The 27,652-nt window shown below is 43.9% G+C and overlaps 1 protein-coding gene and 1 long non-coding RNA gene across 2 annotated transcripts in view; one reads left to right on the top strand and one right to left on the bottom strand.

Moving 5' to 3' along the window:
* Window positions 1–24,136, top strand: part of trpc5a (transient receptor potential cation channel, subfamily C, member 5a) — a 52,371-nt gene extending 28,235 nt beyond the window's left edge. The window contains exons 12-17 of the mRNA XM_030087881.1: window positions 536–657; window positions 10,047–10,242; window positions 10,476–10,685; window positions 18,268–18,309; window positions 20,340–20,429; window positions 23,034–24,136. Coding sequence (XP_029943741.1) covers window positions 536–657; window positions 10,047–10,242; window positions 10,476–10,685; window positions 18,268–18,309; window positions 20,340–20,429; window positions 23,034–24,083 — 1,710 coding nt within the window. The 3' untranslated portion in view covers window positions 24,084–24,136. The remainder of the gene's footprint in view (window positions 1–535; window positions 658–10,046; window positions 10,243–10,475; window positions 10,686–18,267; window positions 18,310–20,339; window positions 20,430–23,033) is intronic.
* LOC115385814 (uncharacterized) lies at window positions 7,344–27,253 on the bottom strand. Its single transcript, XR_003931182.1, has 3 exons — window positions 27,125–27,253; window positions 25,289–25,297; window positions 7,344–7,367 (listed from the first exon to the last, which is right to left on the bottom strand). It is a non-coding gene; the product is annotated as an uncharacterized LOC115385814 (long non-coding RNA).
* Window positions 27,254–27,652: the final 399 nt, after the last annotated feature.

Here is a 27,652-nt window from a genome sequence, read left to right as displayed (position 1 = left end):
CAGATTTTTCCAATGCTCTACTGAAATTTGTTTAAAAATGTTTTTTTTTTTCTTCTTCGGGCTGGTTTTGGTCCACCGGCCTGATATTTAAAACGCCTGGATTAGAGGACAGATCTCAACAAGGGGCTGTTAGCATAGAAGCTATCAAGGACGACTTGGTTTCCGAGCGTTAATTCCTCTCCGTTGGCTGATCGTGCTCCATCTCTGGCGGCGATGAAAGCGCGTCGTCAGCGTTGGAGAAGGACATTAACGGGACGACTTCATTACATCCCCGACTCATTAACTCCTCCTCGGGGAGCTCCTCGCCCAAAACACAATCCGCCTGTGGATTGCTTCCCTCCCCGAAGTCTTAAATCCAATCCCAGCGAGCCCTGAGGCAAGCACCTTCACCACCGGATCACTTTTACGTAACGGCCGCTCGAGATCAAAGAGTGTCAAAGAAAAAGAGGAGTCGGCCATTCCTCGGCCGTCAGGATCTGGTAACCTGATACCCTGACGGCAGAATTACCTGATGGCGTCTCTCTGCTCATCGTAGGTCCTGCTGGCATTCGCTAACGGCCTCAACCAGCTGTACTTCTATTACGAGACGACGGCGTCAGAAGAGCCCAACAACTGCAAAGGCATTCGCTGCGAGAGGCAGAACAACGCCTTCTCTACGTGAGTTCCTCCTCCTCCTCCACCCACCACCCACCATCCACCCTACACCACTCCAGAATGTCAATATTTCACTGACATTCAGTCAACTTTGGGCTCCATGTCCCACATTCTTTGGATTATTTGGTCCTTCTTATGTTATTAAGCCTCAGACCTTTGGGATATTTGGGTTTGCTCTACTGCACAACTCTCTAGAAACAGTTTTCAAAATATTATCAGTATGAAACATTTTAAATGCAAACATTAGCACATGATGTATCAAAAAGATATACAGTATAGAGAGAGAGAACTTATTTAAAGGCTTTCAAATCGATTGACCCATCATTTTTGTCCTTGTTTCACGTTAACGCTTAAAGTTTTGAAGATGACGTCCATTTCCACAGAAATGCCAGGCCACAGGGCGCTGTTGTTTCTTAGTCTCCAGTTGGTTCAGAGTCAAAATGAGACTTGATTTATTGTCAAGAAGTAGTAGCTCCCGGAAAACATTGCAAAACAAAAAACAGTGCAAAGACATAAATATGAAAAATGTTGAAGACTGTAGAAGAGCTTAGACTAAAAGGGGGAAAGGTGATTTGGATATTTACAAGGTGAAAGATAAACATTTTAAAATATATAAATGTAGCTTAGATATTTTTTCTGCCGTCCCTAATCTCTGTTCTGGTGAGCAGGTAGATAACAGTCTTCATTCACAGACAGTGCTTCGTGCCTCCATCTGTAAACCTGAGAACACAGCTAGCTTTATGCTAGCATCTATGCGAAAACCCATTGACATGCTAACAGTTAGCTTAACACTTAGAACTTCTTTCAACAAATTAAACTGAGGCAGCATTACAATTATGAAATACAAAACAAAAGTGCTAATACTAGCAGGCATAAATATTCTTGTCACCTGGAAAAAACACTGGTAATATTCAGACAATATAAAACCTTTGCTGCAACTTCACTAAAACACAAACAGCAAATAGCACAGGAAGCCTGCAAGGCTCAACAAGAAACATCAAATACTCTATCCAAGGCATTCTTTTAGGGTATGGCAATACTTGATTTACACATAGACAGGTGTGCACATAATATTTTTTGTCTTGTTCTCAGGGGAGAACCTTGGGATTTTGCTTGGTCCTCACATTTTTAAATATATTTTTCCCCACGCCTCCCTACAGGAAGAACAAAATAGAGGGATGTGTGGACAATTTTACAAAGCCTGCTTTAATTTCAACTGAAAATGAAGAGAAACAGTGCAACAGAATGTCTGAAACCTTGTAACGTTCACAAACTATTGTGTATTGTTAAAATATAATATGTTTAAAGCTCTGAAAAATGAAAGTGCTCATACAGTATCTGTTTTTTTATCACTTAAACCAGCGGTTTTCAAAGTGTAACCCGCGTCTCCCTTGGAGGGCGCCAGAGGGCTTCAGGGGAGGCGCGGTGAGCTTTTTGTCGCTGTGCGGCTGTCGTACCCCCTGCACGGGAGTGCAGACTAAACAGAGCAGTCCGAAGTATTATGCGCGTCATTTTACTCACAACAGCAGAATATTACACCTTAAAAGAAAGCTCTGAGTGTGCACCGTCCCCCCCCGGTCCGGCAGTACAGGTGAACACTGCACCCCCACCCCCCCGGGTCCGACGGTACGGGTGAGCACTGGCCTATCCGACACACAGATGCGCACCTTGCTATCCCTAAATCTTGGTACGCAAATGAGTGTTATAACGTTTCATCAGGTACGCATTTTTTTAATTTGGTAGGGCATGCGCACCAGCGCACCGCTTATGTACACCCCATTAATTTACAGATGCAAAATATTTATGTATTAATATTGAACACGTGGATTCAACATCTGCTATCATCGGCAGTGTTTGGTTCTGAGCACTGCTGTAAAAAGACAAAATGTACCTGGACCTGGAGATGCTCCATCTGCTCCAGGTTCTGTTTGAATCCACGGTACCGCTAATCTCTCCGGTTCCTTTTGCGTTCACTCGTCTCCAACCGGTCCCAGGTCGTCACGGTCACGGCGCCGTGATCGGCGGCTGGAACAATTGACGGCGAACAAACACGCTCTGGGGAACCTGGAAGCTAAAAGACGTCTCGTGCCGACGGATCAGCTGCTGTCGGAGGCTCATCTGGACCGCCGGAGCATGAGATGTGGCATTCAGCCAGCGGATGACGCATCATGCTAACGCCACCACCCTCCTCCACCCTCCTCCACCCGCTGTGCTCGCACCCGTCTCCTCTTCACACACACTTATCACTGTTAATGTGTCGGATCGTTAGACACCGAAGCAGCATCGCTCCTATTTTTTTTTTTTTGGTTGTTTTTTCTCACGAACGCTGTAAACACTCTCATTTACTTTCACACATGCAGGTCTGTGCGTGCGTGCGTGCGTGTGTGTGTGAGTGTGTGTGTGTGAGAGACACACACACACACTCCAACCAGGAGTGTGTGTGTGTGGCGGATTAGTGTTTAGGATAAGGTAGGACAGCATGAAAAAGCCCTTTTCCTCTCCTGTCACAACATAAATCACCGCTTTTGAAACACTGAAGACAACCTTTGGAAAACGCTCAGGCGGAACATTGTAGGTGTTTTTAATTGATTATTTCTGAGAACAAAGGATCAAGTAGAAGGTGAGCTAACACGACTCAACATAATATCTTCAAGTGAAAATGGAAAACTTTTGTTGAAATTTGAGTGTCTGTTTACACAACAGTGGTGCTCGGACGGAGTCAGCAAAGACAACTTTTTGAAAGTGTCGCCATCGAAATGGAACAAAACACAACATTTGAACCCCTGCTTCACGGTCATCGTAAACAGTTGTTCCTCACATGCTTTGTAGATAATGAGAACAATGTAATAACAACAACTCAACTCAACTTTATTTTAAAACAACCACAGCTGAACCAAAGCACCAGCAGCACCGAGAAGTGGCCAAACATGCTAACGACACAGTTTTTAGTTTTTCTGCCATTTCCATGTTAAGGGCGTTGTTTTCAAAAACATTGCCATGTAAATGCAAAACCTTTCTGGAACAAAAATACTTAAAATCAATGAGTCTGTCCTTGAAATGTGGTGTAAGCAGGGCCTGAGAGGTTTCAGCCTCAGGTTTCCGCAGATTTTCTAGAGATATGTGGAGCAGGAGAGATTTCAGGATTTGTTAAGTCAACATGTTTCAGTTCCACATTTGTTCACTCAGCTGGGATTTAGTCTGTTGTTCTCTGTAGCGTGTGTGTATGTGTGTGTGTGTGTGTGTGTGTGTGTGTGTGTGTGTGTGGTTTCGGTACAAAAAAAACTCCATCATTTTCAGTGTTTCGGCCGTTTCTGTGGAAACTAACATTGTTGTCAAGAAGTCGCCGTGGAAACGTGAAACTTTTCTGAATCAAAAATACTAGAAGGAGGAGTTTTGACCTGAGGGTGTGAAGGGAGCGTCGGAGGCAGTCTGAGGGGGAAGAGCAGCCGGGGAGGGTGTGATTGGATTTTGCTTTGTAAATGGAGGAGTGGCGACATTCATCACGCCGTTCTGACAGTTTCATTCTGCGGCGCTGATGAGGAATGACTGCGAGCAGGAGGAACGGAGGGGCTGTGGTGTTCTCCCTCCTGCTCCGGCTCTCAGAGCAGCCTCCATCACCGAGCACAACATTTCACCAGGTTATTATCCTCCCTTCCTTTTCCTTCACTTTCCTTCCTTTTCTTTCCTTCTAACCTTTTTTCTTCCTTCCCTTTTCGATTCCTCCTTTCCTTTTCCTTTCTTTTTTCTTCTTTCCCTCTTTCCCTTTCCTTCCTTCCAGGCTTTTTTCATCATTTGTCTTCCTTCTTTCCTTCATTTTCCTTCCTTTCTTCCTCCTTTCCCTCCTTCCTGACTTTTATTTTCCTTCCTTCCTTTCCCTCCATCTTTCCTTGTCTTTGCTTCCTTCCTTTTTTTTCCTTCCTTCCCTTCTTCTTTCCATCTTTCCATCTCTTCGCTATAGATCTAGCCTCAAACCCATGCTGTCTGTTTTTAAAAACACCCATAATGCAACATTTTTTTTTTTTAAGTTTCAAAGTATTTTTCACCATAAGGTTTCAGTAAACCTGACTTTATCTTGATATTGTCATCTTTTTTGATAACAACTCTGCACCACATCATAGAAGAACTTTAAAGTTTAATTTAAAGGCTTTTCTGGCTCTGTTTCACCTGTCTGACATTTGACTGTATGTGGCCCCTGAGTTGAAATGTGACACTCCTGTAATAAAAGAATATGAGACAGTATATATGTCATATATGACTGATGCAGGTGCATTTATACTGACAAATTGTTTTTTAAATGCACACGAGAAACGTGCACGAGGTGGGAACATAAAGAGGAAAAACTCCTCCAAGAAACGTCCAACCTGCAGCAGCGCTGCAGCAGCATAATGCAGGTCGTAATCCCTGCAGGCTGCAGTGATTTAACACTGTTGAACCACACCCACACACACACACACACACACACACACACACACACACACACACACGCACACACACACCCCCCATCTCCCACCACTAGTGGACATGCCCAGTCTCATCACCATGGCATGTCTGAAGTGTATTTTTCTCCTGGTTTTCTCTCAGATGAGCCTGGTTGGTGTTATTTCCGGGGACTGGGTGGGTTTGTTTGTGTAATCTGGCTGCTGGTCTGTCCGTTGGACCAAATGAAGCCGTGTTTGACAAGCACAAACTGGACCACCCGGCTCGTCTGTGTTGGCTTGGTGAACTTTTTTTCATTTTGCACAAATTGTTTATTCCAAAAAAAAGAAAAATCGATGAATCGCTGCTGTCTGGAGGTTTTGTATCCACTGCTGCAAGTTGAGGGTTTTCTCATTAATAATGACATGAAATAACATGAACATCAAAATCAGCAATGGCCACTTCCATTAGTTTAATATAGTGAGGCACAGATAACTGTATCGGGTATCAGTCCGGTTCTACACAGCGATAGAACCTGCAGGTGATATGTGGCATTATCCAACAGCAGGCAGAGGAGAGTCAACGACTTCTTTAAAAGAATAAAACCTTTAAGGCCATTGTCCTAAAAGCATGAAATTGTTCGCCAAGCCATCAATGAATAAAGAACAAAAAAGTAATCTGCTGTTGAAGCATAAATAAAAAAGTGCAGCTGAAAACATAATTCAGGGCTCACACACCAGTGATGCTGCATGCTAAAGAGTTTCAAGGCTCACACATCAGTGATGCTACATGCTACATACTCAACATGATGACAGTCTGACTGTTATGCTCATCTATAAGTGTGTAGCGTCGCTGTGTGGAGGTGGTTCAAGGTAACGCATCGCCGCCGCATATCAATATCTTAAGCAGTATGGATGAGGGTCCATGGTATTTATTGGTATCGGTACTCGGTATTGGTAAAGTTTCGTACTCGTGGTTTAAAAAGTGGCGTCGATGCAACTTTGATGCAACGAGTTCCTCAGTGAGTATCTGAATGAACGCCGGGAGCTCGGAGGAAACTGAGACGAGAAACACAAGGAGGAGAAACTCCTCCAAGAAACGTCCAACCTGCAGCAGCGCTGCAGCAGCATAATGCAGGTCGTAATCCCTGCAGGCTGCAGTGATTTAACACTACAGTACCACGCACACACACACACACACACACACACACACACACACACATTCCAGATCGTACATATTCATCGCAGCGATAAGCACTATAGGCTGGAATGATTTAATTGCATGCTGCCGGGCTGCCAAGTCCAAACATACTTTGTTTTCTCTCCCAGGAACAATACACACACACACACACACACACACTCACACACTCACTCACACACACACACACACACACACACACACACACACACTGGGCTTGCCTCCCACTCAACTGCAGAACTATAACAGTGAAATGACTGAGTGTCTGTGAGGATCAGCTGGAGCAGTTTATGACTCGGCTCAGTGCGGAGAGAGAGAGAGAGGGATGGAGGGATGGAGGGAGGGATGGATGGATGGAAGAGTTAAACAGGGAAATAAAAGGAAAGAGGATGTTGTACAGTGGCCTTCTCAGAGAGTTGGAGTTCAGATGAAGAAGTGAAAAGTAGTGAAAAAGTTGAAGGAAAACACCAGGAGAGGAGGGAAAAGAAAAAAGTAGGAAGGAAAGAAGAGAGGATGAATGAAAAAGACTGAGAAAAACAAAGGAGGAAAAGATCAAATATTCATGGGAATAATGAAGAAAAGAAAAGATAAAATGAGTGAAGACAGGAGAAGAAAGGAAATAGACAACAGAAAGACATGAACAGATGATTGAGTGGATGACAAAGGAGAAGAAAATGGAAAGAACGTGTGATCAAAGGAAGAAAGTGAAGGTATCTGAAAGGAGGAAAAATGCATGAGGGAAGAAGAAAAGAGGAACACCTGAAAAATAGATGAAAAGACGGAAAGAAAAAGAGCAACAGACGAGTGCATAAGTGTGACGACAGCACGGAATTGGATAAGTAGAAGATGAATGAAGAAAGGGGGAGGAGTCACTCTTTCTTTTTGCAAACGGTGGACAGAACGAGAGCTGCCCTCCCTCTTTTCTCTCATCTTTTCATTTTTTGTTCCATCCGTCTCTTTCTCGTCCTCCCTTCTTTCCTCGTTTCATAACCGCGATGCAATCTCACGCCTGGTTGCTTCATTTATCCTTGATTCAATTCCCCTCCCTCCCTCTCTCTCTCGCTCCCTCCATCTCTCTCTCTCTCTCTCTCTCTCTCTCTCTTTTCATTTACACAGTCAGCAGGTCTCTCGCTCTCTGACTTGCACATCTTTTCTTCTCCTCGCACGTTTACAGGAAGTTCACGGCGTCGCTCGCACGCTGCGATGGGAATGAAAGCAGGAGTGTTGAATATTTCATGTCGCACAAATATATAAAACACCCTGCGGACAAACCTCCCTCCCTCCCTCTGTCTCCCTCCCTCCCTCTCTCTCTCTCAACTACAAGTCATCCAAATAAAATCCAGTCCAATTCAGATGGCATCATGTAAACACTTCTATCTGATTAGGATATTATAATCCACTCAGGCTCGGTGAGAATCAGATTGCCTCCCGCCGTCGGCGCTCTGTGCGCATGTCTTTTACGTAACGCCGCCTCGTGATGCTTCAGCTGTTGGCGGCAGGAGACATTTATGAGGTTTTTCGTGAAGTTTCACGTGTTGTGACGGCAAAACGTGGCCAGTCGACGCAGCGGACAACGCTCCTCTTCAAGAGAAAAACGTCTTATCAAATGTAAAATCCAAAATGTGAACTTGTTGTAACCGAGTCCATGAGAAGCTAGTGCAGTCTAGAGCTAACAGGGATGTTGAATCAAGTGGATCAAACAGCTAACATCACAGTGCAAAGCATGATGGGATTGATATTCTATCAGCATATAGAGTGATCACATCATTCAGTGTTTATGTAAACAGAACAATCTGATCTCTTAATGAGAAACAAATTAATCAGAGAAAAGTTACTGTCTCCCTTTGTCTTTGTGCGTCTCACGATGGTGAAATTGATCACAAGTAATCGGATGAACAGACGATCCCATTGATAGTGAGTCATGTAAACACATCTGTCTGATTAGACACGGTGGGGTCGGAGGAGGTGGTGTAACCCCGTCAGAGCCCGGGGAAATGATTCATCCTGTCAGGACGTCTCTACCTCTCACTCAGTCTTCCCTCCTCTCGCTCCACCTCCCTCCCTCCACCCTCCATCCACCCTTCCTCCACTCCCTCCTCATGTAGTTTTGGGCCAATTGTTGCTTCATAAAAAATGCAATAACCTCGGCTGTAACTTCTACACAAAGAGAAACAGACCGACGGAGGAGGGCGGGGAAGGAGGGACATATAAAACGAGACATAGTGACGGTGTAAGAAAGTGGAGAAAGACAATATCAGAAGAAGAATGGCTGAAGGAAAGAGTATTCTCACCAGTTCCAAAGAGTTTCCAGAAAAAAGCTTGACAAAAAAAAAATATTGGAACGAGTATGCATGTGTGATAATCACCTGTTTATATTTTCTATTCACTCTCTGGATGTCAAAACATTCAGCCAATCAGATGGTCCCTCACTGTCCTCCATGCTCCGCCCACTGAGACGATATAATAGTTGAGGAATAAAAACCTCTGGAAGATAAGAAAATTGTTTACAAGAACAAACCATGTCGGCATTCACTTCAAGTTTTTACAGCCATTGTCAAAAAAATAACGTGAGAAACCCAGACGTCTGTTGTTACCACAACCATGGAATGAGTCTACATTAGTGCTGTCAGTTTTAATTGCACTGATCGCAATTAATCGTGATTAATTCATGGAGAGCTGTCAACAATTAACTTTTTTAAAGTTGAGATTAATCGCAATGAAGAATCTAATCCTCATAAATCAGTCCCAATGTCACGAAAAAGACTATTATCCTCTAGTTCTTTTCTTTCACCCAATTGGCAGACCTCAATGGATTAATCGCGATTAAAACTGACAGCACTAGTCTACATCTGATAGGTTACATTTCTCTAAGTGCTGGCGTGTCTGCAAAGGTTTTGAGTATTTCATTAGGTTGAGGTCAGGACTGTTTTCATATTCAGATTTCAATGATGGACTGTTGAAAACATTGTTGTTTGGGTGTCACACCCCTAGTTGCCACTGTGTTCCAGTAATTCATACCACTGAAAGTGTGTAAAGAACACTGTGTTTTAAACAATCAAGCTTTTAAATCATCTTTCACGATATCGGTCCATCCATCCAGTATCTGTACGTAAAGGGTCTATGTCACTGGCCTGGAGACGAGGTGAGTTGAGTCTCCTTGACGTCTCCTGGAGACGAGCCGGGTCTCCTGGGAGTCATAAGAAACTCAAACGTTCAATTTTCTTGGAGATTTTTTTCCAGTCTCCTGTAAATCTCCTCGACCGTTGTCGTAGCGATGTCACAATTTGTTCCATGACAAAGGAGATGTCTCCGCGACGATACCGCGACATCTCGGCAACCTCGGCAATGTTGTCAAGACGTTGCTGTGACTTCAGTCGAATTGGTTTGTAGATGTCTCCAACGTGTCCAACCAGTGGCATCAGCTCCAAAGAAATGTGTCTCCATGTATGCAGATGATGATGTAGTAAATAATGATGAATATTTTTTGGAAGAGCCTGTTGAATTTAAAAGAGTGTGAGTCCTTCACTGTTGTTGTCAGATCTACTGAAACACCTGCAAAAGTTTTTAGAACAGTTTCATATCGAGAACATTGCGCTCTGGAAGCTGTTTCCTAAAGCCAGTCTGTCAACTAACAGCCCAAAGCTAAAGTGTGCCCATTTTTGTTGTGTAACTGTTGTTAAAACAAAATTTCATTGGAATTCTCTGACCTTACAAAGCAAATTAATTTGAAAATATCCTCCTGAAACGGTAGTAATGAGAGCTGAATGGTTGTTCTGCAGGTTATTTGAGACGCTCCAGTCTCTCTTCTGGTCCATATTCGGGCTCCTGAACCTCTACGTGACCAACGTGAAGGCCCGGCACGAGTTCACGGAGTTTGTGGGCGCCACCATGTTCGGAACGTACAACGTCATCTCGCTGGTGGTTCTGCTCAACATGCTGATCGCCATGATGAACAACTCCTACCAGCTCATCGCTGTGAGTGGAACGGTCCAGAAGAAGACCTGGAGTTCTTGTTGGTTTATAATTTCTTACCTTTTTTTTTTTTGTTGTTGCCTTAATGAGCATTTTGTTAGAAGTTCTTCCTCCAGAACCAGTGAACCGTTTTAAAATCCTACTTTCCATGTTTGTCATGCTGAATATCAACTAATGGCGGTCTGGAGACTGTAAGAAGTGCGTGATCCCACTTCGTGTCGTTCCTTTTCCTGCAGGATCACGCCGACATCGAGTGGAAGTTCGCTCGCACCAAGCTGTGGATGAGCTACTTCGACGAGGGCGGCACGCTGCCGCCCCCGTTCAACATCATCCCCAGCCCCAAGTCCATCTGGTACCTGCTCATGTGGCTCCACAACAAGCTGTGCAGGAGGGGCCAGCCGCCCGGGGAGGACACGCACAAATGTGAGAACCTGCGAGAGTTCACGGTGAGTGGAGGAGAGCGCCTTCCCACTGCTCTTTTATTCAGGTCATATCTGTTACAGCATCAACGGCTCAAATAACTCACCCTATAAATACAATCTAAAAAGAAAGGATGCTATGATATCATGTTTTAAAGGATGAGTACAACCTGTAGCAGAACATGGTCCAGGATCAGACACAACAAAATTGAAAGTATTCTCTGTTCCTTGATTTGAAGGGTTTTCTTCCTAATAGGAAAACAATAAGAACAGCGTCATGAAACCTTGGATTTCCTCCATTTTCTGCAGTATTTCCTGTGGAATAGGACACAAGAGCCTCGTCTGCCTCTGAGATACCCCGGTTCACCATCACTGTAATTACAATAACAGCCTGTAGTGTCATGCGTCAATTCAGGGCTTTCAGTTTGGGCAGATGGTTGGTGTTTCAGCTAATCCTAACCCTAACCCTCTCTATGTAGATACATTTATATATGGATATTGGAATGCATCACTTTTTTTGTTAGAAATAAGTTGATTATATGTCAATTGTTTTATTTATCTAGTTAGTAAATTAAAAATTTTAATTTTTACCTAATAATGACCTGTTTCATCACCAAAGACACAGAAGCAATGATTGAACATCGCCATGAGCACATCTTTGCTCTATCAGGTCTAGAAGTGAGAAAAATGTGCTTTCCACTCAGGAACAAAGCGTGAGTTATGATATGTCTGAGTTTATAGCAGCAGCATGAAGGGAAAACGATCCAGGATGATAAATCTGAACTGTACGACTCAAAAAGTGGTCTTGGGTGAACACAGTGCAGAGATTGAGTAGTTTCACTAAGACGTCAAAATTAGCTGATGTTATAATTCAGCGGTTCACAAAACATTTTGCAGCACTGACCAGTTTTAGGGAATATGAAGTTTACCTGCTACAAGCTAGCTGTCCTGCTAGCTTAAACACAACAAGCTCGCAAGAGTGGAAAGCTCACCGCCTGGTATTTGACGTTTGGATTCAGAAGAGAGAGAAAAGTTTGACCTTCCATTTAGATTTTAGAGTCAGGACCCTCCAGCGAGCAGCAGCCTGAGAACCAGGCCTTCCTCTGGGACGATGGGAGCAAACTGCTCCTCAGAACCTGACAGAACCTCCGTCTGTCAGCATCACGCTTTCAAGTCTAACTCTGGATTTCGGAGGACGCTAATGAAGAGGAAGAGATTTGGGTAAAATCTTGTCGCTGCTCTCTGTAGGGTTTTTAATCAAGAGGAGACTTTTCAAAGAGTTTTCAGAGCACAAAGCTAATCAAGATAATTCCGATTGTCAGGTGTAAAAAATCACCATCGAGCCGTTTTCCTTTTTTCGGGGGAATTTTAATCAATCCCACAGAGTTCCAGGGTTAATCAAAGCTCAAACAGCATCTTTACCAGCCGCTCTTCTCGGGTTTTAGGCGATTTTATGGTTCTTTCATCACAGACTGATACAGATCCAACCAGCTGTGTGATTTTCTGTAATCCTTCACACTGCGCAGGCATTTCTTAACCCTTTCCTTCTATCCTGTCACCGCTGACAGGATTTGTCGGTGCACTTCTCAGAACCGCAGCTGTTAGAACATCAGTGAGAACTAGAACATTGAGAAACTCATCAGAAGAAGAGAGACTGGACTTTGTGTCCTGTAGCGGCGTCGTCACAGCCAGGATTAACCAGAATCCCATCAGTAATGCCACAAACACACTTCACACACACACACACACACACACACACACACACACTGAAGGGGTGTCAAACGTAAGGCCAAAACGGCCGAACCGCCAAGCAAATGGTGAAGATATATGTATTATTTTTATTATATATTTTTATTGAACTTTTTCATGTCATATTATAATAATATCATGTTTTGGAACAGTGAAGACCAAAATAAATATAAATGGAATTTTATTTTCTAGATGTATTAAATAATGAATACACAAAAAAATCTAAGTAACTGTACAGATAATAATAATAATAATAATAATAATAATAATAATAATAATAATATTAAAAAGGTACCCTTAGCGCCTCAGGACCATTGTTTGGACCCAGCTCTCTAGGAAGTAAAGAAGGACGCATAAAGAAAATATAATAAATAAATACATGAATAAATAAATAAATAATCGTGAAAACAACTAACATCAATGAAGTCAACAAAGCCACATTGTCCTCCATTTCTGCCACCTGCACTCGGGTCAAACGGTGGAAATTTCAACACATTTGTTATCAGTCGTGAACACGACAAAACACTGAGACCCAAGGTGAGATATCAGTGGTGCTGCCATTAAAGCCACCAGGCTGCTATCAGTCTAGCTTCACATGGGCTGTTTATAAAAAACAAAAAAAAACACCCATAATGCAACATTTTTCTGGACATTTCACTTTATTTTGGGTCATGAGTTTTCATTGAAATTGATTTTACATTGAATCTGGAGTCATTTTTAGCAGTAATTGTTTGGTTTGGTAGTATTTTCATGATGTCGTCTCTTAAATTTAAATGTTATTTTGGCTTCATTTCACTGGTTCAGGATGTAATTTGGCTGAGTGTGGCTCCTGAATTAACACAACATTGACACCATGCGTTTATTGAATCATTCTTCAGTCTTAAATCAGAATGAATCCAACTCCAGTCCTGAGAGAAATGAACACGGAGTGTATTGAGGACATATTGTCTATTTAAAGTCGTGCTGTTGGATGTTTCGCTGGGAAAAAGCCTCACATGCTGCGTGAGACTCAGTAGAATAGAGTCAGCAGTTATATAATTGTTTCTCGACGCGGCAGCGTGTTTCTGTGGAGTGGGGCTTGTTTTTTCGGGTTCCCATTTTCCACACTCAAATCCCTCAAAGGATTTACATTTCGCACATTTGTATTGAAAAAGAGAAAGAGCCCGACGGAGGTGAACTTGGATGTGATTGATGGTGACGCCACGGAGACGCGGCTGCCGGCGTCCAAACCGCCGACGCCGCGGTTATGAGGCGCAAATCAGTCGGCTGCTCCACTTTCTAACAAACACAAACAAGAAGGGAGAGAAGACAGATAATTACATATTCATTTATGTCAATGTCCTTTCCTCTCTTCCTCTCTTTTTTTTAAAGAAACAAAAAAATAAACAATAGGGGCCTGCAGGTATTGCACTTCTCATAAAATGAAAGAAAAACACATGTACTTATAAATAAAACAAAAATATTGGCATAAAGGAAGTATATTCTCAGCAACATACTTATAAATGGAGTTAAATAAATGATTTCCTCCACATTCCCAGTGTTTACATGAGGTAAAATCCCTTTCAATTCAGAATGGAACTTAAATCAATGTAAAAATCCAGATTTTTCCCAGTTTGGGATTAATAAAGAAACACTCCATTCTAGAATGACGATTCTGAAATAATGTTGAATCATCAGTAAACGGTTGGTTTGTTCTGATTTTGAATTGAATTGAATCAGATGATTCCTCCATCATGTAACCCTTCTTTCTGCTTGAAGCTAACCCCAGGCCTTCGCTTGACGCTCGTTCTCTTTTCCTGTCGCCGTGACGCACAGATTCCAAGATGGCCGCCTGGAGCACAAAATACTTATTTACTAGGAGATTTAGAAGAAATCTATATATTGAAAGTGTGAATGGATGGAAGCATAAAAATGTAGACTTTTTTAAAGCTGAAGCGTCAAAGTTAATCCAGAAAGAAACGAAGCAGGAAGTGGAGTTTTTTTGTTTGTTTTTTTTTTTTTACTTCCAGTAGACATAAATATGTCCAATCAGAACCCTTCTCACCCCCAGTTCAATAACAGCGATTCATCATGTTTCCCATGTAAAGCTGAACTCAGAAAACAAAGGAGAATACTTTAATTCTGAATTTTTTGATTCTGAAAAATTATTTACAAAATAAAAAGCATACTTTTTCCTGCAATGTGAGACATTTTGTCCAGGAAATACAACAATAATCTAGTTTCAGGACTCAGTTCAGTGGGAGCAGACGGGCCGGAGAGGATCTGGAGGAGCTGAACCGGATCGGCCACTTTTTCTTTTTCCTTTTCGTTTTGTTTTGTTTGTTGCAGAGTTCCCGTCTCGCAGCACGTGGACAGACATCAGCTGTGTGTCTGTGAGCGCAGAGGGAACATCGGCAAATCAACACGTCCTGATAAACACATTTACCAGTCCAGTCATCTGGAGAGACACACACACACACACACACACACACACACACACACACACACACACACACACAACACACACCGTGCAGCTGGCATGTTCACCTCGGCTGAGTTATATAAGCTAACCAGCCCACATAGGTTCACAGAGCCATACAGCGCTGCAGAGATCTGATCAAGGGAGAGCGCCAGCGTGTGTGAGTGTGTGTGTGTGTGTGTGTGTGTGTGTGTGTGTGTGTGTGTGTGTGTGTGTGTGTGTGTGTGTGAGTGTGTGTGTGTGTGTGTTAGCATGCGGCAGCGTGCGAGACAGAGGAAGACAAATCGGGAGCAGGATGAGTTGAGACGAGAGCGAAACGCGATGAAAGCGAGGCAGACTGAGCTCGGAGGGAAACGGCGAATTCTGGAGAGCAGAGACCGACGAGGTGATAAAATGACATGAAAAACCAGATGAAAGGAGAGAATTCAGGTCTGGTTTGTATCGGCGTGTGTTCTTTCTGTAATTATGGGGAGCAGAATTCTACTGATGTTCATAAGTTCTGCATAAAAAGCTTGTTCAGAGTCTTTATTTCCCGTTGGATTAGCTTTAATGAACGAATACTGTGTTTTTATGATCTGTTCTCTCTGAGACAGTTTAGTGCAAACTGCAAAAACACTGATGGCTCTATCTGCAAAAACATGACGTTCAGTATATTTAAGGTTTTAGAAGTGGTTTTCAGGCTTTGAGTGTTTAGGTCAAGGATCAAAGATAGGCCATCTTAGCAGAATTATTAAAAACTGAATTAAAAAAAAGAGAAATACAGATTTAAACATGTCTCCTTAAGGCATAGAAACATACTTCTGTTGTTTTTCTGCACTTTGTGGAGACTCAGTTGTCCAGACAGACCATAATGTTGTAAAGTATCAGTGTTTAGTGTCTCAGTGATCAGACGGAGCTGCAGGGTTTACCTCAGACTTATTCTGTTGGCTTTAAAGTTGATAATAATAAGTGACAATGCTGCTCAGGCGCACCGAGGAAGAGGAAGAAGCTGGGAGTGACGAGGTGCAGGACACCCCCACAGTGCTGCAAGCAGAGTTTTAGGGGTCAAAGGGTCAGAGACATTCTCTGTTGAAAGTTTTTCTGTGATATTTTCATGACTTAACGTGACACGAAGCATTAGTGTAGTGTTGTGTGTTTTGTGGTCTTGAATTTTGACAAAATCATCAAATTTAATTCAAGACTCGATTTACTTGACATTTGTAATCAGTGCCTGGTTTATGTCCTTCATGAATTAAACAGATTAAACCATCCAGCACTTCCATGACGCTGCGTTCAGATGGCCGTGTCTCTCCGGTTTATAAACTCACCGTTTTCCAGTCAACACTCTGAATATTGAATGAAAAATGAAGAGAGATGACGTCTTTGGTTATGTGACATCCAGTTGTCTTTTCTCATCTTTTATTTTTTTTTCGGATAAAACCCCGTTTCAGTGAAATGTCTTCGTTCCGGCTGCTTCCTTCCAGAGTGGCAGTAATAACCTGCTCCGGTCACTCCGACCTCCCTCTGACCTCCACCTGATGCCTCCCAGCTCTCCTCCATCTCCTCACATCGCCGTCTTTTCAGATGATTGGATTGCGGTTTTCAGACACACACATTAAGATAAAACACTTTTCATTATGCAGACATGCTGCTTGTGGCCACTTTGACCCGTTTGCTCCCGTCGAGCATTGAGCACTGGGACGGGGTTAAAGGTCAGACGGGCAGAAACACTCGTTTTCAGGCTCAGGCTCAGAAGTTTAAGCCCAGTTGCAGAATCTTTAGAGACATGCAGACCGAACGGGAGGACTTGTGTGTTATTCAGGACTCAATTTAATGATTAACATGGATCAAGAAAAACTCCTATTGGCCAAAGAACAGTTTTATCAGTTCTGGACAACAACCTGAGAGAAATAGAAGTTTTCTTCTGTGGAAATGGTTCTCTGAAAATGTGGAACTCATCAGTTCTATTATTGTTGCCCTTTTGTTAGTTACTTTGTTAATTTAATTATTAATTTTAGTCATTATAGAAGAATAAACTGGCCTTCACTTTATTTTAAATTCACAAATTATGTGACTAATCCCAGCAAGATTGGCAATTAATTTTTCGGAATTGACTGACGCCATTACAGTAGTATAGCTGTCCATTATACTGCCTTAATGATGCCTGATCCTGTCAGCCCAGGGAAGCTAAGCAGGGTAGGGCCTGGTCAGTACCGGGATGGGAGACGCTTCGCATGAAACGTGGGTGGATGCAGTATGAGAGTGGATGGTGGTGGTTGGATGCTCCGATGGTGCAGATCAACAGCCATCCATCCGTCAGTCCACCTCAGGAGAGCTGTGGCTTACACAGCTTCCCACCAGTGAGTATGGAAAGACTGAACAGTGCACTTGTGAAGTGGCTTAAGTTTACTGAAAAACGTTGTATCAAACCAATGCGTTATTGCAATATAGTTATTTTGATAGAGTTTTTTAGTGTTTTGAGATGAAAGACAGCAATGAACAAAACACTGAATGTGTCATAGTAGTTAGCGCTGTGGTTTGTTTTTGGGTTGAAGCCACACACACATTGACACATCCCCATAGAGAGTGAGTCTACATGAGAATACAGCTGTTTCATTTCCAGGCCTGAGGTGCTACTGTCACACCGCCACAGAGATATGGAAAAAAAAAAAAAAAGTATATATATACAGTACGAACGCTGAAAGATATGAAAGGAAACCGTGGCTAAAGCCGAACTTCTGATTTGGGTTGGACTTTATCCTGAAAACAACACATTCTGTCCTCCTCCACAGGTGGATTGTTGGTTTTCATGGTGCAAATAATCATCTTTATGTTGAGACTGGAATAAATTTAGTGAAAATATCAATATTTTCAACACATACTCTGCGCCACAACAAAATACATTTAAATTTAATGGTTGTTTTTCAGTTTTCCCAGTCCACACCACTGAAGATGAACTTTCTCCAACGGATCAGTTATCGGAAAATTAATTTAAACGAAGACAGAGAAACATACCATTCTCCAGAAGACAGTTTTCATGCTAACAAGGCCTGATGCTCTCCTGGGATCAGCCTCATGCTGGATCTCAGTGAAGCGGGGCTCTGGGAATCACTCGGGTCTTGTTTGGTGCTTCAGCTCTGTAAAATAAATAACCTGAATGTTCTCAACGCACTCGATTCGATTGGATCCAGGGTTTGATGAGATGAGAAGAGCGTTTTTATAGCGATGAGACTCACACTTCCGTCACTGACATGATTGCAATTCCGCCTGAGAGCGTCTGCTAAAGACCCAGAAATGTAAATGGAGGGCATCGCAGGGCTCTCCACGGCGCCACGTTCCCCACTCGGGGGGGAGCAGAGCCGTCTCTCCAGCTCTCCAGCGTGGAGGACTCGTGTCTAACGGCGGATCTTCTTCTCTCTGCAGGAGCGACACGCCGACAGCCTGATCCAGAACCAGCATTACCAGGTGAGGACCGTCCCTCCGTCGCTGTTCAGGCTGGCTTTCATCCGCTGATCTCAGGAGCGAGGCGTCGCCACAGTCCGTTTCATCTCATTTATCGTTTGGCGTTATGTCAGTAATGACGTTGTCAGCGTCTCGGTGTCTGGTTGTCTCCATGACGACACAGGCAGAGCAGGACTGAACCCACACAGAACCACAAACTGGATTTAAGGCCAGTCTGCTTCTAGTTTAGTTGATGGTTTATTTATTGATAGTAAATTATGAAAAAAGTGAGATTTTCTTGGAGCGAATGTTTTTGTCCAAGTTTCTGGTCTGTTTTTTGTATCTTTTCCTGGGCTGTTTTGAGTCTGTTTCTGTTCTTTTCCTGCTCTGTCTTCAGTTTGTTTCTTGTCTGTTTCAGGTCTGTTTTGAGTCTGTTTCTCAATGGTTTCTGGTCTGCTTTTCATATTTTTTTGGTCTGTTTTTGGTCTGTTTCTGGTCAGTTTTTAATCTGATTTAGGTCTGTTTTTGGTCTCTGTCTGGTCTTGTCCTGTTTCTGACTGTGTTGTCAATCTGTTTCTGGTCGCTCTGTTCTGTTTTTCTTATGTTTCTGGTCTTTTCCTGGTCTATTTTCAATATGTTTCCGTCCAGTTTCTGCTGATAACGGTGTTCCCTGCCCCTCACTGTGCCTTCTCTAATCTGCCTCTAGTTTCTGCAACCAAGTGTCCTAACAATGCAGCAACAAAAAATATTAATCAACAATATCAAACAACCTGCTAACAATAAACATAAATTACTTTGACAATGTCAGTCAACATTTTCTAAACCAAACCTAGCTAGGATTAACAGAAGCAGATGTAACTAAGTAAGAAGATGAAGTTTATTTATCAAGTGCTTTTCACAGATCACAAAGTGCTATACAGCTAACAAGCTAATGGTTGTTGTTTTTTTTTTTGTTTTTTACTGGCCACTGTAAAGTCTTTATCTTATGTAGTGCAAGAAAATTCCATCATTCTTTTAAAGCTTGTGAAAGAAGCGAGTGTCTCATGTTAAACAACCAGCACTCAATATAAACAGTAGCTGTAGACTGAGATGGATCAAGCTAGCAAGCTAATGGACAGTAACAGGCGAATATGTAGAAGTTTTGAATTGAACTGACGCTCTGTACAGAGCAGGCAGAGGATATTGTTTCTGGTGGCTGAGAGCATCGTCATCCTGTCTGTTTTTCTCTGTGAAGATTCAACCAAGACTGTATTTTTACACCTCAGCTCTGGCAGCGCCTGCAGAGACGGCAGCGCCAGTACTTTCAGGATTTGGCTGCTGTCGGTTGTTACTTTGATATCCATCCTTTTTTTTTTTTTTTTTCCTTTTATCTTTAATTTATTATTTTTTTTTTTTTTTGAAAGGATTGTTGCAGGAATCCGTCCTTCACTTGAACAGAGTGTGTGGTGTTGTGTTTTGGCCGAGGCGGAGAGTGACAGCATGCCAGACCGTCCTGTTTGGCAGTCACAGGTGTCGACTGTGGGAGGACGCTGCGTGTGTGTGTGTATGTGTGTGTGTGTGTGTGTGTGTGTGTGTCAGGGTTTGAATTACCACCCACTGAGCACCAAATGCTTGTGAAATTTGTCTTTAGTCTGTAAATCAATGAGGGCGACCCGCCTCATTGGCTGATTACTTAATGAGACAGTCACATTTAAATTCGGCCAATTAACTGAATTATGCTGTGTGCGTGCGTGCGTGTGTGTATGTGTGTGTGTGTGTGTGTATGTGTGCTGGCACACTACTGCCTCTGTATAAATCTACCATAGTTTGTTTGAAAATTAAATCTTCAGCGCAAATATTGTGGGGTTTTTTTGTAGAATCATTTAAAAATTTTTGCGTGGAAAACAGAGCTTCAGTTGTGTTTTCAGTCTCAGTTGACCTGGAAGCGGTGCTCAGAGCTGCTGAACATGCAACTTTTTTTTGAAAATGCCTTCAAAAAAGGAACCTCTTGAGGACTTTTCTGAAGCGCTGCTCGATGTAATGACACAAGTAACCATGGCAACCGCCTCCAACAGGAAGTGATCCGGAGCCTGGTGAAGAGATACGTGGCGGCCATGATTCGCAGTGCCAAGACGGACGAGGGCCTGACGGAAGAAAACTTCAAGGTGAGCGACACATGCAGTGGCCAGAGCTGCAGAACCAGACTCAGAGGAGACTTTCTGTCGACCCAGAAAGAGGTTGAGGTTGAAGCAGATTGTGTTGATATATAATAATAAATAAATCGTTGCTACTGGTTGCAGATTTCTTCTCGTCGTCTCTGTGATAAACAGATTTTCTGGATGTCAGCGGCGGCGAGCAGCCCTCCTCTTTTCACGTTCCCTCTTCTTCCTCGCACTCCGTCTTCCTCCAGGATGATTGGCTTGTTTTAACCTCCAGAAATCTTCTGACTCCTAAATTATGCGGTGCTGTTGTGCCTCCGCGGGTCGGTTTCCCACGGTGCCCCGGGAGGCCGGCCCGGCCTTTGAAGTGGAACGTTCCTCTCGGGCTTTCTCTCTTTTTTTTTTTTTTTTTTAACCTAATAACTGCAAAACAACATCAGGTGCACGTGGAGCCGAATCACTCCCGACGCCTACAGAGTGAGACGTAGAGGCAGGAAATGAGAGGATCAGGTGCAATTCGGGCGCCGTCCTCCTCTGAGGATCCCACGGATCAGAACAAAACACTGATGTGGAAGGTGCATCAGTTTTTTTTTTTTTTTTTTTTTTTTGTGCGTATCTTTCAGTTTTTCTGCTTTCGCCGTTGACATCCATCCAGCAGAGGGTTAAACTGAGATTTATGCTAATCTCCTGTAAGAGCCACGGGCTGAATTCAAGCTGCATGTGATCCTGCTGGAGTCAGGATCCAGCGTGGATGTCCCCAGACGGCTGCGGCGCAGAGCAGCGAATCGGCGCGCCGCACGTCTGCAGGGCCGACGGGATTCTCTCCGGCACTTATTAATGTGTCCGTTTTCATAAGTTAGCTGATTGTCTCCTGTTTGTAAACTGTCAGAAAATAGTGAGAAATGCAAATGAAGTGTCTCCCAGCATGGAAAGTGATACTATCTGTTGTTAGCTGCTGCTTTTCAGTCGAAACTCCACCAGTTCACAAATCTCTTTCCACTGATGTTATTGTTTGATTTCATCTGAGTGGAGAATATTTCATTAATAGAATGTCTATATCTGTTTGACTGAAGTGGATTTACATTCCCAGAGAATAATTACTCATACGAACTCGGGATGCTACTACTAGCTACTTGCTGATACTGATTGCCAAAATGAGTACTTATTAAATGCCACAAAGCCTAATTGATACATGAAGGTATGCCTTACCATGTGGACTGTGCCGTACTGGTTGTAGATTGAAGAATCTCAGAACCGTGGACCTCGCTCGTCCTCCCTTGTCTCCCTGTTGTTGATGTTGACGGATGATGTCGCGTGATACTCACCAGATTGTATCCGGGATCTTTCTCTCCGTCCGTTTATCCATCTTGTTTTTAATCTTTTCATCAATGAATGTTGACTTGTAGTGTTTTTTTCTTTTCAGTTTAAATCATACCTGGCTGAGTTCTCCAGAGGCTTTTCATGAGCATTACATTTCAAATAAACTACAAGTAAATGAGTGAAAGCAGTTTTTCAGCTCCGATAAAGCGTCTAATCTTGTTTCCTTGACCTACTCTTACGACTTACACATTTCTCTAGATTCCACGGTTTCGCAGCTTCTTTCTATTCATCTCTCTCTCTCTCTCTCCGGCTTGTCTCTCACCCTCCATCGCCCTCTATTCACCGTCATAGTGCCGAGCCCTCGACCTCCTCTTCACCCTCTACCTGAGAGAGGGGAGGTGAACCGGCAGCTTGTAGAGGCAGTCCTCCACCTCGTCTCTCTCCCACTTACCCTCCTCACCCTCTTCCTCCCTTCTCTTTTTTTTCTGCCGTGTTTTACCCAGAAGATTCTATATTCCTTCCATTTAAGGCTTAAGTCGAGCATCAGAAGTGGCTTTAATTGGGAGCTGTGAGAGTGATCGGATGCAATCTACCGACACTCCTCCAGAGCCAGCAGTCCTCCAGGACCCCGAGAAAAAAATGCCAGACTGCAGACTTAGAGGTGTGCCATACCAATGCCAGTGCCAGGTATCTGGTCCACTGTGTCCGGAGTAATTAGACTTGGTAACAAATCCTCAATGTAACCCGGCGAGTACCACACAGCGTCATTTATCAGCAAAGAGAGCAAGGGCCATGAAGAGAAGTGATTTGAAATGGCGCTTAGACTTTCCACATTATTTGCATATAGATTTTAAATTAGGCTTTGTGGGATTTATTAAGTACTGGTATTAGTGCACGGTATCAGCAAGTAGTTAGAGGGTTGTGCTTTTACTCGTTCTTTAAAGAAGTGGTTTTGGTGGATCCCTACTGCAGACACCTCTCGTCCTCTTCGGACGTTGAAAACTAAGCCTTTACAACTGCTTTGATGAAGAACTCTGGAGACACCAAATTACTTGACCCAGAGTCAGGGAACAGTTTCACTTTTCTCTGATTTAGAACATATAACATCATTTTGTACTCGCAAATTTGGGATGGTGTTGGAATTTCTGCAGAGTTTCCTATTAAGATTGTTTGTTCTCAATGGGTGTTTGGATTCAGAACGTTCCAACAAGCATTTTCCAGCTACTTTAGAAGTAGAAATAGAATTTTAGGTCTGATTTGAATGTTTTTTGGCCTTCTGTCTATTTTCAGGAGTTAAAGCAGGACATCTCCAGTTTCCGATACGAGGTCCTGGATCTACTCGGCAATCGGCGTCCTCCCCGGCGTCACTACTCCTCCTCCAGTGAGACGACGAGAGACGACGGCGCCATGGCGTCCGAGGACGACAGCGAGTCTGGCGACGGCGGCGGTGGCGGCGTGGGAGTGACGAGGTCGAAGAGCGTCACCTTCGCCACTCCGGAGGAGGGCGACGGGCAGCCCGATCCCAACCTGGGCGTGTCGGCGCTGGTGCGCTCCATCTCCGGGATGACCCAGATTCAGCGGGGGGATGAGGACGAGGAGGGCGAGCTGGAGGAGGGCATCGGATGGGGGGAAGAGGAGGAGGATGAGGAGGGGAAACCAAAGAGCAACGGGCTGAAGACGACCGTGATCTCTCCGTCCTCCACCACCGTCCTCCCCTCGCCGTCGTCGTCCTTCTCTTCCTTCACGTCGTCGCTGAGTCGCACCAGGAGCCGCCTGCAGCGCCTCTCAGCCCCGAGGGCGAAGGCGGACTCTTTCAAACGCCTTTCCTACCTGTTCTCCCGCTCCAAGCGCAAAGCCCCGCCCATGCCCCTCCCCCTACAGTCCCCGCCATCGTACACCATCTCCGACGGGCTGCTCCGCCCGCTGGGGAGCCACAGCCACCCCGACTTCGGACTCAGCGACGTGACCCGGAGCGAGACGCACCTGAACGAGGTGGGCCGCTCCGTCGACCTGGGCAACCCGTCGTTCTCGCCGCGGCGGACGAACGGGCGGGACTCGCTTCTGACGCTGCCCCTCCCCCCGCCGTGCCCCTGCCAATCCCTGCACTGTGCTTCCAACATGTCCGAGTCCAGCTCGCGCCTCCTGGACTCCAGCGAGGACGTTTTCCAGGGCGGCAGCGTGGGCGGAGGGGGCGAGGGCGGCGTGGGCGGAGGGGGAGGCGGGGGCGGAGGAAGCGGGGGAGGCGGGGTGATGATGATGGGCGGGTGGGTGGGACCCTGTGATGATGTCATAGAGGACAGCTGTGAGGTCATAGAGGACTCCGTCACCACACAGCTATAGGAGAGACGGAAGACGGCAAAACTCTTTCATTTTATTTTGTTGGATTCTTGGGGTTTTTTGGGGGGGATTTGTTTGCAAAGTGGCAGAGTGTGCACGCAGACGGAGAGAGAGAGGTGCAAGGAATCCGTTCCGTGGGCTCGGAAGCATGGATCCACAATTGGGAATTTCTTATCATCTAACCTTTCCGGTTAACACGTTGTGACGAAGGGGGACGACGAAAGACAGGATCCTTAAAACGGCAGGAGTTCACGAAGACAGTTCGACATCGCCTGGTTACCCGATGGAGACGTTTGAGGGCAACATTTGCACTTTTTATTACAGTTACCGTATTGTCCCGAATATAAGACGACCCTGATTACGCAACAACACCCTCCGACCCCACCCATGTTTTTTTTTATGGTGACATTCGGCTTATTTCATAAACTAGGATAATAAACTTCTGGAGTTCATCATTTCTAAATCACTTTGTAGAACTTCTCAGATGTGTGTGGGTTCCTCAGACAGGTCTCCTTGCTGTTTCTTCAATCCCTCAACCCTTCGCTGCCATTCAAACTCTTAGAGATGCATTAGAACCTGTCATTGGCTTGCTTTGATCGTTAGACTAAGATATTAGAGCAACGAAGGCTTGTGTTATATTAGGACAAATACGGTATTTAGCACTTTTCACAGTCTAAGTCACAAAGTGCTTTGCGATCAACAACATAAAGACAACAGACAGTGTTGGGATGAGTGTCGGACAGACTGGTGGATCGAAGACTTTGTGCCCAGAAGATCAAGAGTTCAACGGAAGATCGGTGAAACTTGGCCTTGGAGGGTCAACGGGCATCCAGAACGTCGAATGCCAAGCTGTCTTCCTTAACGTCTGTGATTTCCCCTCGCATGCCACACGGAGAGTTCAAACGTCCTCCCTCATCCCCCGTCCGGATCCAAACCCGCATGAATAATATGGAAATTACAAGGACGCCAACGTCTCTCACCCTTTAACCAAAGTTTGAAACCCTAATGGAATAAAAATAAGAGACACTGGATTAAATCCTTGGAAAACCACTGGAATATGAATGGAAACTACCCTTTTTTTGTTTGTTTTTCAGCCAAATGAAACTAGTCCCAGTTCAAACCCAGGTGAACGTTTGTTGGATTAACCGAAACCTTTTAACCCCGGATTCATCTCAAGGACCCGAAAAGAACCGCTCGATCGCCTGTACCCTCTCTCTCTCTGTATCAACAAGGGCCAAGGAACTTTATTTTATTTTATCCTAATAACAGTTATACTAGTAATAATAATAATATGAATAATAATAAGAGACTTCTAATAACAACACGAGGACTATTCTGGTTTCTAAAGACTGTGTTTGCTTCAATTTGAGTTGCCGATGATATTCAGGCTTCTCGTTCAGCTCTTCCTTAATACGTACACTTTAACCTGGTGAATGGGAATATAAAGGGATATCTATGAGGAAATGAAGCAAGGACGGGTGAATGAATGAATGAATGAATGAATGAATAGATGAGTGAGTGAATGGGCATGGAGAGAAATACCAGAACAAAAAGTGGTTTCCAAACGAAGGGAGGTTAATTATGGGGCTAATACGCTAGTAGAACACTTTGTGCATATGCGTAATGACACACTGATCAGCCATAACATTATGACCACCTGTGAAACAAAGCATAGGTCGCATTTTTTGTTCCCACAATACCTCTGAATTTATGTCTGAGCAGGAAATCCTTCAAATCTTGAAAGCTGAGCTTCAATGTCCAGAAATCACATTAGTGCACATCCCACAGATGCTCGATAGGATTAAGATTCAGTAGATCTATTGGTGAAGTCAACAACTGAACTCAGATCCCTTTTACGCAACATAACTTCAAGTGAAAATGTGATGTAGTTTCTATGTTGGGCCACTAGTTGGTTCCATTGTTTGTTTTTATAATGAAGTCACACACAGGCTGAACAGTCTGTTCCCATGTTGCAATCAACACATTTAATTTTAGTTCAACCAATCTCAATGAATTGTGCTTGACCTCTCAGCTTTGTCAGGTTGCAGCGATTGGACAGAATTGCAAGGTTGTGCAGAATTCACAGAGATTGTTGACGGAGATTGTCCCTGTTGCATTCTAATAGACAGAGAAAAAAGTTGCACAGCCAACTCGAAAACTACCAAGTCCAGAAGAATCTGGACTGGGAGTCGCGACACGCAGGACCAGGAGAAGTGTTTCAGAAAAGTTGCGTTTTCCCTGTTTCCATGGAAACAGAGTCAGCGTTTTTAAAGAAGTTGCATTTTCGGTAACTCCGACCTCCTGTAAGAACCACAAAATGCAAAGACAGTTTTTTTGTCCTCACTTTAAAGCGTCGTCATGGAAACAGAGCCTTGTTGGCTTCACACTGAGAGGAGCTGAAAGAGGTTTCGATCAAAATGTGCACATGGTCAAAGGTCAAAGCATCTTCCACGTGGAAGGAAGAACCCATTGTGTAATGTTGGGACTCGGGCTGGGTCAGTAGGGGGGTTGTGCTTGCAGGTTCAATTCCCCACATGTCAAAGTGTCCTTGAAACTGCTCCTAATGGATGGACTGAGTGCCTTGCGTGGCTTTTGGGACAGATCAAGCAGTGGAACAGCACTTTATATATGAGCGATGAACACTTCACCTGTCGGTGGTCTTAATGTTATGGCCGGCCTTGTTGCAGTGTGTCGTCTCTTCGGTTTGTGCTCATTATCACAATGCATAAATCTCATCACGAATTCAAACCACGTCCTCAAATTTATGCACAAATGGTTCGACTACTGTACTGAACAATGAAAAAGGAGGAGGAGGAGGAGGAGGAGGGAAGACATGGGGGACGAGAGGAAGAAACTAAAATGCGTCTGAATGAGATGAGAAGTTGGGGATGAACTTGCCTTTCTGTGTTTGCAGGAAGTCGATTTAAAAAGGGAAATTTCACCAGAATTTCATCATGATTTTGACCAATTTATTTAATCCTCTCTCTCTCTCTCTCTCTCTCTCTCTCTCGAACTCAGTGTGGCGACTTCAAACGCAGGTCGACATGAGCAGAGGCTGTTGAATTTTAACGACTGTCAGCGGTGAAAGTAGAGAAATTATGCATGTTTGATCAAGAAAATTACAAAAAAAAACTGTTACCTGCAAAACACACACACACACACACACACACACACACACAGAGTCTGTGAATCAGCCGGTGTGATGAGTAGCTGCTGGCCAAACGCTCCGCCCTGTGTCGGCTGTCTGCAGAGTCCTGGCTCCGGACGTCACTTCCCTCTGTCTTCATTACATCATCCTCGTTTCGACCTCACCTTCAGCGACATCCCATAATACAACATGTCCTCCTAAATCAACAGACACCAGTGTTTATAAATGTAAATACCATGATGAACCTTTTAATATGCAAATTGAAGCCTCAATAAAGATATAAGCAGGAAATCAATGCCAAAAGATTCACGTTGTCGCGACAGAGCAAAAAATATACATGACCAGCAACATTTATAAAAGTAATGTGAAATCCAGATTATAGAGCATCTTCCTCCTCTAACATATAGATTATAGAGCATCTTCC

The sequence above is a fragment of the Salarias fasciatus genome, chromosome 3 (genome assembly GCF_902148845.1).
Source record: "Salarias fasciatus chromosome 3, fSalaFa1.1, whole genome shotgun sequence".
NCBI lineage: Eukaryota > Metazoa > Chordata > Actinopteri > Blenniiformes > Blenniidae > Salarias > Salarias fasciatus.
Note: the sequence above shows the minus strand (reverse complement) of the source record. Positions and strands in the feature narration are given on the sequence as shown.